We start from the raw sequence: 12,174 nt of genomic DNA on the forward strand, positions 1-12,174 counted from the left end.
GGATCAAGGATTTTGGATGCCGGGGGGGTCCTTCAAACTCTTGTTTACCGCCCGGCTGCTCTAGCACCGCAACGGCCGCATCCAGGCTGCCGCTGCAGATCCCCCTTCCGCGCCCGGCCCCCGCCCCGAGCGGGGGCGAAGCCTTTGCGGGAGCCCTCCCTGCCGCACAGCGGCCCGGGGACCCCCAGCCTCCCCGCGCTCCTGACCTCCACGGGTCAGACCCCGCTGGGGAAGGGGGGACGCGGGGCGGGGGGCCGCATCGTGGGACCCCTCTGCCCCCCCCGCTCGCCCCGGGACTGCGGGGCGGCCCCCGCCGCGCCCCGCTCCCCGCCGGAGCTGCCCGCGGTGCTGCAGCCGCCGGTGCCGCCACCCCGGCCCCGGCCCCGGCCCCGGCCCCGGCCCCGGCCCCGGGCCCTACCCTGCGGGCTCCGCCGGGCGCTGCTCCGCCGCCCCCGGCAGCGGCCCGGGGCCGGCACCGCGCTGCGCTCCGCCATGGCCGCTGCGGGGGCGGGGGCGGGGGAGAAAAGAGGGAAAAGAGAGCAAGGAAATAAGAGAAAGAAAAGAAAGAAAAGAAAGTAAAGAAAGGAAGGAAATAAGAGAAAGGAAAGAAAGGACATAAGAGAAAGAAAAGAAAGAAAAGAAAGAAAAGAAAGGAAGGAAATAAAAGAGAGGAAGGAAATAAGAGAAAGGAAGGAAATAAGAGAAAGGAAAGAAAGGAAGGAAATAAGTGAAAGGAAAGAAAGAAAGGAAATAAGTGAAAATAAAGAAAGAAAGAAAATAAGAGAAAGAAAGAGAAAGGGAGAAAGAAAGAAAATATATAAGCAAATATGAGGAAGAAAAGGATGAAAAGAAAATAAAGAAAAGAAGGACAAGGGAAAAAAGGAAAAAGCAAAGGAAGAAAAGGAAGAGGGTGATGGCCTAGGGAAGGGGGGAGAAGGGAGCAGGCAAGAGGGAAGGAGCAGGGGAAAGGGGGAGCAGGGGGGAGAGAGAAGGGAATGGGGGGAGCGGGGCAAGGGGGAAGGGGATGGGAAAGGGGGAAGGAGGAGCAGTGGGAAGGGGGGAAGGGAGCGGGGGAAGCAAGGGGAAGGGGCAACGGGGAAGGAAGGAAGGGGGAAGGAAGGGGCACCCGGGGGGGCACCGGGGGCTGGGGGCCGGGCAGGGGGAGCAGCAGAGGGAAGGGAAGGGGGAGCCGGGGCAGGGGCGGGGGAGGCGGGGGGCGGAGCGGCGGGGGCGGGGCCGGGGCCGGGCCGGGGGGGGGCCGCCCCCCGCACACGTGTGCGGGGCCGCCCCGCTGCCGCCCGGCGGGGCTATATAAGGGGCGGCGGCGGCCGGAGCATCGCCGCGCTGCCGTCCGCCACCCCCGAGTGCCCCACCATGAGCTACACCATGGAGCCCTTGGGCAACCCCTCGTACCGCCGGGTGACCGAGACCCGGGCCACCTACAGCCGCGCCAGCGCCTCCCCGTCCAGCGGCTTTCGCTCGCAGTCGTGGTCGCGGGGCTCGGGCAGCACCGTCTCCTCCTCCTACAAGCGCCCCAACCTGGGGGTGCCGCGGGCCGCCTACGGCTCCACCGTGCTGAGCTCCGCCGAGAGCCTGGACGTCAGCCAGTCCTCGCTGCTGAACGGGGCGGCGGAGCTGAAGCTGAGCCGCTCCAACGAGAAGGAGCAGCTGCAGGGGCTGAACGATCGCTTCGCCGGTTACATCGAGAAGGTGCACTACCTGGAGCAGCAGAACAAGGAGATCGAGGCGGAGCTGGCGGCGCTGCGGCAGAAGCACGCCGGGCGGGCGCAGCTGAGCGACGCCTACGAGCAGGAGCTGCGGGAGCTGCGCGGAGCCCTGGAGCAGGTGAGCCACGAGAAGGCGCAGATCCAGCTGGATTCGGAGCACATCGAGGAGGACATCCAGCGCCTGCGGGAGCGCTTCGAGGATGAGGCGCGGCTGCGCGACGAGACGGAGGCCACCATCCGCGCCCTGCGCAAGGAGATGGAGGAGGCCTCGCTGATGCGGGCGGAGCTGGATAAGAAGGTGCAGTCGCTGCAGGACGAGGTGGCTTTCCTGCGGGGCAACCACGAGGAGGAGGTGGCCGAGCTGCTGGCGCAGCTCCAGGCGTCCCACGCCACCGTGGAGAGGAAGGACTACCTGAAGACCGACCTGACCACGGCGCTGAAGGAGATCCGCGCCCAGCTGGAGTGCCAGTCCGACCACAACATGCACCAGGCCGAGGAGTGGTTCAAGTGCCGCTACGCCAAGCTGACGGAGGCGGCCGAGCAGAACAAGGAGGCCATCCGCTCCGCCAAGGAGGAGATCGCCGAGTACCGCCGGCAGCTGCAGTCCAAGAGCATCGAGCTGGAGTCGGTGCGCGGCACCAAGGAGTCGCTGGAGCGGCAGCTCAGCGACATCGAGGAACGCCACAACAACGACCTCACCACCTACCAGGTAGCGGGGCGGGGGCCCGGGCTGGGCCCGGCCCGGGGGGCGGCGGTGCCCGCGCCGCGGGGAGCTGGGGGGCGGCGGTGGGGAGGGCGGTGGGAGCCGGGCGGGTCCTGCTCTGGCCCTGGCGCTGCCTCCCGGGGTGGCGGGGAGAGTTTCTGAAAGTCCCTTTGGAGAACTTTTTCCGCTCTGTCTCTGGGTGAAGCCTGTGTCTGTGTCACAGTTTTCTGCGTCTCCGTTGCAGGACACGATTCATCAGCTGGAGAACGAGCTTAGAGGAACAAAGTGGGAAATGGCCCGTCACTTGAGGGAATACCAGGACCTCCTCAATGTCAAGATGGCCCTGGATATTGAAATTGCTGCATACAGGTACAGTAGGATCATTGCGGACATGTCTGGAATATTAATAGCACTGCAGATGCTGCTGGCTTGGGAAGCTTTACCACAGATAAGAAATAGCTGCCTGCAGCAAACACAAGTAAAATTAGAGCTTGACTAAATTATCACACCCGTTTCAAAATCTGCACAGCCCATGGAGAGTCTGCAGTGAGACCCCAGAGCTCGTTAGGGAGCGGCGCTCCGGTAATGAGTGGCGAAGCTGCCAGGGAGCTCGGTGGGCACAGGACAGCGTGACTCAGTGCAGCGGCACCCTGGTGCCGCATTCTGCCCTTGTTTACAAAAGCAGAAGATGCAGCAAAAGACAAGCTTATTTTTAATTCCTCTTGGCTTTGCATATGCCAAGCAAGCGGTGCTTGTCAGTTGAATTCCCTTTTATCGCTTGAGAGAGACAGTGCAGTTGCTTGATCATGGTTTCAAGCAGGGAGTGCTAATCTGCTTGTCACAAACACTTTTGCTTTTCTTGCTCAACTTTCCTTTAAAGGCACCCACTCTTATCTGGAGCAGGAACATTGCTTGCTATTGCCATCACCTGGCAGGTTTTTTTAGTCTCCTTCACATCGCTTTAGAACTCTCATCGGAGAACTGCCGATTTTTCTGGGTCACAGGCTTAGATCAAAAACATGCATTTGAATATAAGAAAAGTAAAAAACAAAAAAGCCATCTCCAGATCTGCTTAAATTCCTGAGGCTGTTCAGAGAAACACACAGATACCCTAGGCTCTATAGCTGCTGCCAAAGTTAGCTGAACAAAAGTCTCTTCAGTTCTCATAGCCACACAAGAAAGGTGGATGCCCAGACTGTTGAACTAGGACACATGCTCTAATTGGCTTTGAACGTCTCAGCCACAATATTTGATTTGGGTCTGTTGGCCGTGTCAAATTCTCAGTTTGCCTAAGTTATAACGCATCCTATGAAGTTAATGATTTTGCCGTACTCGGTCCTGACTTATGCCATAATGAAGTTTTTGGCATTAAGGATGGATTTCAGCTGATCAGCCGAAGGTGTTACGCTTACCACACGCAAACCAAGCTAAAAGCTGTTTGCTGAATATGAATTTTGCAAAAGAGCTGATTCAAGGAAAGCTGAACTGGGGCAGTAAGCAATGGATTATGCTGATCAGCTCTAGCATATTCCACATACAAACTGGTTTCATCCTGCTGACAGGGGAATATCGTAATAGCTGTCCCTTATGCTGGGTTTCTATGCTCATATTTCCCCCCTCCCTCCCCCCCCCTTCTGATTCCCTTAGGAAGCTACTGGAGGGCGAAGAGACAAGATTCAGTGCCTTCTCTGGAAGCATTACTGGACCCATCTTCACACACAGACAACCATCTGTCACAATAGCATCCACTAAAATTCAGAAAACAAAAATTGAACCACCAAAGCTGAAGGTCCAGCACAAGTTTGTAGAAGAAATCATTGAAGAGACAAAGGTAGAGGATGAAAAGTCTGAAATGGAAGATGCCCTAGCAGCTATTGCAGAAGAAATGGCAGCCAAGGCCCAGCAAGAAGAACAGGAGGAAGAAAAAGCAGAAGAAGCAGCTGCAGAGGAAGAAGTTGTTTCTGAGAAGGCTGCTGCAGAACAAGCCGCTGCACCTGAGGAAGAAGAGAAGGAGGAAGAGGAAGCAGAGGAGGAAGAAGAAGCTGCAAAATCTGACGCAGCGGAAGAAGGAGGCTCTGAAAAAGAGGAAATAGAGGAAAAGGAAGAAGGGGAGGAGGCTGAGGAAGAGGGGGAAGAAGCTGAGGCCAAGGGCAAAGCTGAAGAGGTAGCAGCAAAGGTAGAGAAGGTCAAAACACCTCCCTCAAAGTCACCCCCTAAATCCCCCCCTAAATCCCCTGTAACGGAGCCGGCCAAGGCTGCCCAGAAAGAAACACCCGCAGAAGCAGGAAAAGAACAGAAGGTGGAGAAAGGTGGTGAGAAACCAGCCAAGGAGGAAGAGAAAGCAGCATCTCCAGAGAAAGCAGCATCTCCAGAGAAGCCAGCGACACCAAAGGTAACCTCCCCAGAGAAGCCTGCGACGCCGGAGAAGCCTGCGACGCCGGAGAAGCCTGCAACCCCAGAGAAAGCAGTGAGCCCGGAGAAGCCGGCGAGCCCGGAGAAGCCGGCGAGCCCAGAGAAGCCCCGCTCTCCGGAAAAGCCAGCAACCCCAGAAAAGCCTCGCTCTCCAGAAAAGCCAGCGACTCCAGAGAAGCCCCGTTCTCCAGAGAAGCCGGCCTCCCCGGTCAAAGATGAAAAGGCTGTGGTGGAGGAGACCATCACTGTCACAAAGGTAACAAAAATTAGTGCAGAGGTAGAGAAGGAGTCCAGGAAAGAAGACATTGCAGTGAATGGTGAGGTGGAGGAGAAAAAGGAGGAATCCAAAGAGAAGGAGGTTGAGGAGGAAGACAAGGGAGTTGTCACCAATGGCCTAGATGTGAGCCCAGTTGATGATAAGGGTGAGAAAATTGTAGTAACCAAAAAAGCAGAGAAAATCACTGGTGAAGGTGGGGACAGTACAACCACATATATCACAAAGTCGGTGACAGTCACTCAGAAGGTAGAGGAACATGAAGAAAGCTTTGAGGAGAAATTAGTGTCCACCAAGAAAGTGGAGAAAGTTACTTCACATGCCATAGTAAAAGAGATTAAAGAGACCGAATAAAATAAATCATAGCTAAATTAAAAAAATTAAAGAGCTTGGGTCGGTGCAAAAGGTTAAGCCATATGACAGCTGCAAAATGCATGTGAGTGACGGCTTCAAAGCAGAACGGGTTCTCTCATGGAGGCTCCAGACACACAGTATTTTACTTTTTTGTGCAATATAGGGGAGGGGGGGGGAATGCATGCAGGCTCAAGATGTGCTCCCTCCACAGAGCTTGGGGATCTAAAAAAATAATACTAATAATAGTGCATGAGACGAAATGTGCAAAGGAAGCTTTTGAATTTCCTGAGCTGTTGGAGGGACATATCTGAGGGATGACTTAAGATGTATTATGCAAAGAACCAACTGAGCCAAAAACAAACAGAAAACAGTAATAGAATATTCATGAGAACCAGAACTCTCCTAGCCTTAAAAAAAAGCTACTTATAAATAATTATGTTTACCTCACTGGTGCAATTAGGGTGGACTTTTGCTCATGGGAGAACCTAGTTGACATGCACAGTACGCAACCTTTTGTTGTTTGATGTAAAACAGTCACAGCAGTTCTTGCTCAATAAAGGTCAATACTGAAAACATGGCTTGTCTGGTGACTCTTTTTCCAACTCGCATCCTTCCCTGATGTTTGATGCCCTGTCCTGAACAGGAACACGGTTGCATGGGTTAAGAAGTTGCTTGACTTTTTCCTTAGCGTCCTGATTTAGAAAACAAGTTTGAATTGGATATGATGAACAAATTTCCTGTAACATAACACAAGTACTTGAGATGGCTTAAGTAAATACTTAAGAGCCATATCCCATGCTTTCTGGAGTAAAGAGGAATCTTTTGACTTCTGCTGCCTGGTCTTATAGGTGCTTAGAGGGGTTGCAATTGCTTTTGCTAGCAATGGGAGGGTCTCTAAGCCATGTGCTGCTAACATGGCTTATCTGAGTGATCCTGCTTGTACCAAGTGTGAAAGTGTTAAACTCTGTTGCAAGTAAAATTTTCCTCCCTGCACGCTGGGCTCACTGTGTAAAGAGAGCCTTAAAGATGTGGCAATTTCTAGATCATTCCTTGATTTTTTTTTTTTTTTTCCCCTGTGAAGATGGCCTGTCTGTGAGCCACAACTGGTTGTGGTATCTTCTGTGATGCTACTTTGTCACTTAAGTGTGCAAAGACCCATTAAGTAATCATCTCAGCTGTGATACCATGTGTTCATCAAAATGGGGTAGCTTCTGATTATTTTTTCCCCTTCCTGCCTTAACTATATGGGAACATCCTTATCAATTCTCTGTCTCAAATGATCAACAGGTGCAATCTGCCTCTAAACACAAAATATGAAAATTGAGAGCAAAGAAATTCCTAGAAAAAGGAAACTGTCCCAGAGGTGATACTGGGCATCATGTATCAATAATATTCCTAACTCATTTTTTTTACATATTTGTCCATTTGAAAATAGCTGTAGAAATGAGACCCTTCCAGAGTCTGAACTGAGGCTGGGTAGGGCTCAGGTAAGCCTGGTATGACTGACAGATAAAACCAAATTAAAGCATTTTTAAATTTCCAACAGAAAGGCCTCCTAAGCGTTGGCCTATGTCTACTGCCACTTCCAGGTTGGCTTTCTTAAGAAGAAAGCCAATTAAATGCCCTCTAAAATCCCACTACATGGAAAATAAATGGAGACGAAACAAAGGGAAAAAGAGGAGGGCCCCAACTCCAGTTTGGGGGACTGATATGTCATCTTATGGGTTAATATTGTGTTTATTATTTTTATCACGTTTCAAAAGGAAAATGAAGAACACTGCTACTGCCTTACCTCCCATAACTAGCAAAGAAATGCAAATAATTTTTAAGCCTGGTTTCAGTACATGGACTGTCCTGAAATCTGTTGACTAATTGAGGGTCTGATCAAAATCTGTGATTTGCATATGCCTTCCAATTCTTTACCCTATTGATAATTGAAGATCAAGTAGTTTTTAATTGAAAGGGTTCTACAAGTTCTTCACAGGAGAAATTGTAAAAAGTCTGCAGCAGATAAGCCTTTCAAATAAATCGGGACGTCTTTGTTTAGCAAAGTAATGAATGTTTCTCCTGCTGATACCAATAATGGAAATCTGTGCTCAACAGCTTGCTGGTTGAGTGACGTTTAATTAAAGCAGAGTTAGCAAATTAAATGGCAGCTTCTCTGTAGTGAGCGTATTTGTGGAAGTTGCCTGTGTATGTGCCATAAAAATAACTGTACCTTTATGAAGAAGTAGTAGCCCAGTCACACTCACCTATTGTCAGTAAGTGTTTGCACCAAGTTATGTTAAAATATAGAAATGCCCAATGGTCTGTGAACACTGAAACTATTTTTCTCTTGGGTCTAATCAAAATTTTCAAGAGAACACCGCCATTAAAACCAAAAACTAAACCAGAGACCAATATTTAACATAAAACTTTCTGTTTACGTGCTTCCAAAGAAGGTCTAGAATCTGCTAAAATGTCGCAAACTGCGAAGCCAGTGGGCTACCACCCCTCAGCATAGAAAGTCAGGCATCTTCAGCATCAAGACGAAGAAGGGTCACCTTGTACAGTGAATTAAATGTCAATGTCAGTGGGAGGCTCAAGAACATGTTGTTAACGTGGGCTTACGCAGGCGTAGGTGGGATCCCAAGCTGGCTTCCTATTTCTCATGTTATACTTTCTTTTCAGTTCTGGTAGGATACAGGTACAAGGACCTAAAGATTATTATTTGCGTTGTTTTGATTCTGCTTGCACATTGGCAGTCCAACCAGGACTGCAGTTTCTCGTACAAGGGGGCTGTAGCAACACTTCTGCCCAGCGTAGATCGACTTCCCTGGATGGTTTTGGGAATTCACTCCGCAGCCTGTGTGGGAGGCAAACTCCTGGGCTACCCACTGGCATGGTGTATTGCAAAATATCCTCATTTCGCCCCCCTTTTCTACCCAAAACATATTGCAGCCTTTAGTTATTACCCACAAATGCATTTTTTGTCTGTGCTCTAACACACAAAATAAATTTGTGAGCTTAGTCTATTTCCCACTGCAAATGTTTCTATCAAATCCTAAGAGAAATAAGCAACTGGTTAACACATTTCTAAATATTTATAAAACTATAAGAACTGATTAATATTTAATGTTGCCAAGAGGTTTTGTCTACTGACATCTGCAATCAAGCAGTTTCAAAAGATAGCGTAATTCCAGGGCAGAGATGCATAGATAGTATGTTATTTGCCTGTTCTGCACCAATTGCTTCTTCAGACTGTGCATAACCAGCGAAGGGATTAATTACTCTCAAACACAAAAGTTCATTGATCAATACGAAAGACTCTATGAAGGGAAAAACAATAATTAAAGGAAGTTACTGTGAAGATTTATGCATGTTATTTAAGGCGGACCATCAAGACGCCTGTGACTTCAGGAGCTGGAGGGCTCTAAAACAGGATCTTTTTACCGTACCGGCTTGTGGAGGAGCTATGATTAAGAGATTTTCAGCATCCCAGAACTAAATTCCAGGTGGAGACAAACTGGGAAGTGTTACAAAACACAAATAGGTTGCATTTGCCAGGGAGCTGAGTCAGGCACTAGAATTTTCTCCAGGCATCAGGGGCTGTGCTTTTCCCATTCACATGTGGGCTTTCTTCCTTCTCTGTTCAGGTTTAAACTACCCTTAACTAACCTAGGAAGGCAGCAAATGATGAATTGTCAGTTGTTTAGTTACTAGAAGGTAAATTCCTAGAATCTGGATATTATATCTGTACAAGTTTTCCTCTTGCCGAATGGAAGGGGAGGGAGTGGGTGTACCTCAAGAAAAGCAGTCAGGACCTCCTTGTATTTGTCTTCCCTGTGATGAGATCCCGGCCTGATCCAGACCCCGTCTGCCCAAACAGCAAGAGAAAACTCAGGGACAGACTCGTGGCTTTACTTGCAGCTGCAACTTGGGTTAAAGTTTCTACCCTGTCTCCCTCTGCCAGCTTTTACTGCATTGCGTCAAAGCGAGTTCCTGGATTTTCAAAGGTAAAACTTGCCAGCAGGATCCCCACAACCCTGAGAGCATCTCGGCCCATAAACGCAGGCTTCCATCCTCCCTCCCACCAGTTTACCTTAGCAGCAAGGCAGGACTGGGGGTGGCAAACCAGGCTGGACGGTCACTGCAGCTTGTCACTCTCTGCAGCTCATCGCCATGGCTGTGACTCACACATTTCCTGCAGAGTCGTGAAATCTCTCCTTTAGCTGCAATACATTAAAAATAACATAAGGAGCGAGGATCAGACTGCGATACGCTGCAAGGAGAAACGTGTTTGCTGGTGTATCTCTAAATGTGCTGGTTTGAGAGCATCCCTAGCAGCCTGGCTGCAACGCTTTGGAGAGCTGCAAGCTGTATTGCTTCCCAGAAGTGAAAGGGACACAAAGGACTGAATGAAGGAGGAGTTTATCTGCAAAAAAAAGACATGAAAGAGAAAGAAAAATCAGGTGTTGAAAAGTTAAAAGGAGCTCAGAGTGCTTGGAGAAAGGCAGGATGGGGCAGGGGTTTTAATATATACTAATGTTTGGCTTTAATGGCTGTGATGAGTTCTGATCTGGTACGTATTGTGTTTTTTGCTCCGCAGGAGCAGAACCTCTCTCCCAGCTGTAGTGCCATGCTAAGCATTTTCTGATAGGGCACTTACTTAGGTGAATTTCCAAGTACCATCTCTTAGACTCAATATTGTGCTGTTTGAGCGAAGGGTATTGCGTACCAAATGGAGCAGGTCTCCTGCAACCCCATCAATAGCTTTTAAAAGCGCTGAGCAAACAGCGTGGTCGAGTCTCCGGCCCGTGGTACTGCAAGTACCCCTCGGCACTTACCACTGCTTTCCTGGAGATAGAATGTAAAATCTGCTTTGTAGGAATAAGTCTGCATAAACACATGTGGAAAAATCTCCATTAAAAGCAGCAGGGAAATGTGAAAAGAACGACTTCAAAGAGATGTTGTTGAAGAAAGGGAAAATTAATTTACGTGTTTGCCTTCTGGTTCTCAAAAGCATCAAAAACCCAAAGAAAGGGGGGGGTGGGGGTGGAAATGAAGGGTTTGGAAATGATACTGGAACTCCCTGACCAGGAGTTACTGGAATTATTGCAGATGCATACAAGCTCTGTTTCCTGAAGGGTTTTACCAAAGCTTCTTTTTCTTTCTGCTGCTGTTTTTCCAGGGACCATGGAAAGAAAGAATTAAGTGCTTACCTCATCCATCATCATCATCATCTTCTTTATAACTCAACACTGAAAAGGGAGATGCTTTTGGAACGCCCCTAAAATTTGTATAAAAAGATGCTTCCTTTCTCTCTGAACATAGTTATTGAGGACAACCAATGCAAATCAACCGATACCATGAAGTCAGTGTACAAAATTAAGTTACCCCAAAATCCTGTGTAAAAATCTATCTAGCTAAATGTGACTGTGAAAAGATTTAGTGCAGCCATGTTAATGCCTGTTTTAACATGGGTTTAGTTTATTTAAAATGGTTTAATTTGCAGCATTAGTCTAGTGCTTGCCCTTAGCACAAGGTTTAATTTTATGCATCGACTTTAGCTAATTGAAAATAAATAGGCTCAGACCACAGGACATTGCTGTTGCGTTCAGAATTGCCAGGCTTTGTTGCTGTTTGAGCTGTTCCGATTTTGTGCCTGATCACAGATTAGACCATTCTTAGCTTATGCTCAAAACTTCAGAAGGCCCTGACAAATTCTCAAAAGAAAATGAGCCTCTTCAATCCATAGTGGATTGACTTTTAAGATAGCACCCTGGAAAGGGAGCTCATTCAAGTAGCAGAGAGAACTCACCCCCACGTTGCCCTTCCCTCTAACACCTCATCCCCCACCTTTTTCTTTTTTTTTTTTTTTTTTTTAAAATATAGAGACATTGCTCCAAGTCTCAGCTACACCCACAGTCATCCTTCACTGATCTGTCAGACATTGGACAATTTCCTAACAATGTTTAGCAGCCACGTTTGCATTTTGCTTCTGTATTGGCTTGTTAAAATTTCCTTTTTTCCTCAAAAAGGAGCTTGTGCTTCTGTGCATACAACAGCCCAGTGAGACCCATCACAAAGCTAACACCACATTCAGACTCCAGTGTGTTTTTACCATTGTTAAGTCTTTTGTGTGGTATTTTACAGCCCCATCAAGAAATTCTTTGTCCACCTATTAGTCCCCCAAGCGTATCAGATAGAGACAGAAACCAGTACCCCGTATCTTGTTACCCAGGCATGAAAGACGAGCGTGATACACCACTTGATCAACCTTTTAAGTGCATTAGTGACACATGACACGTACAAGGAATCTGTGTAAGCATTTCTGTAACTTTATTGACTAGCTTTATTGCACATACTTATTGAAGCCTCCATTAATTTACCCACCCAAGGTTTCCATAATTATTTTAAATGCAAGTTAAAGATAACTTTCATTCCCGTGACTTATTTTTTTCCCCGTTTTAAATTTTAAGGTTCTGAACCACCCAAGAAAGACATAACCCCTGAATTCATACGTGTAGACCATGCGGCATTCAGGGAGCAAGCCAGTGGGTGCTCTGCAAGCATACTGATACTCTGCACAGAGAGAAACATCATAGATCATTAACTTTAAACCTCAGTGGTCACTGAATTAAATATGTGAGACTGCAATTTTAGCTCAGTCAATCATCAATTATTCTGTTGACCTGATGAGAAAGCTAGACTGCCTAAAAAAA

General features: G+C 48.3%; 1 protein-coding gene across 1 annotated transcript; it reads left to right on the plus strand.

Moving 5' to 3' along the window:
* Positions 1-1,374: 1,374 nt before the first annotated feature.
* Positions 1,375-5,470, plus strand: LOC309601657 (neurofilament medium polypeptide-like; the record flags this gene model as incomplete). Its single annotated transcript, XM_082334815.1, has 3 exons — positions 1,375-2,436; positions 2,675-2,799; positions 4,078-5,470. The coding sequence occupies 3 exons, from the start codon at positions 1,375-1,377 to the stop codon at positions 5,468-5,470; spliced, it is 2,580 nt and encodes an 859-aa protein (XP_082190941.1).
* Between the last annotated feature and the right edge of the window lie 6,704 nt (positions 5,471-12,174).

Source organism: Platalea leucorodia (assembly GCF_965183815.1).
Source record: "Platalea leucorodia genome assembly, chromosome: W".
In the NCBI taxonomy this organism is placed as follows: Eukaryota; Metazoa; Chordata; class Aves; order Pelecaniformes; family Threskiornithidae; genus Platalea; species Platalea leucorodia.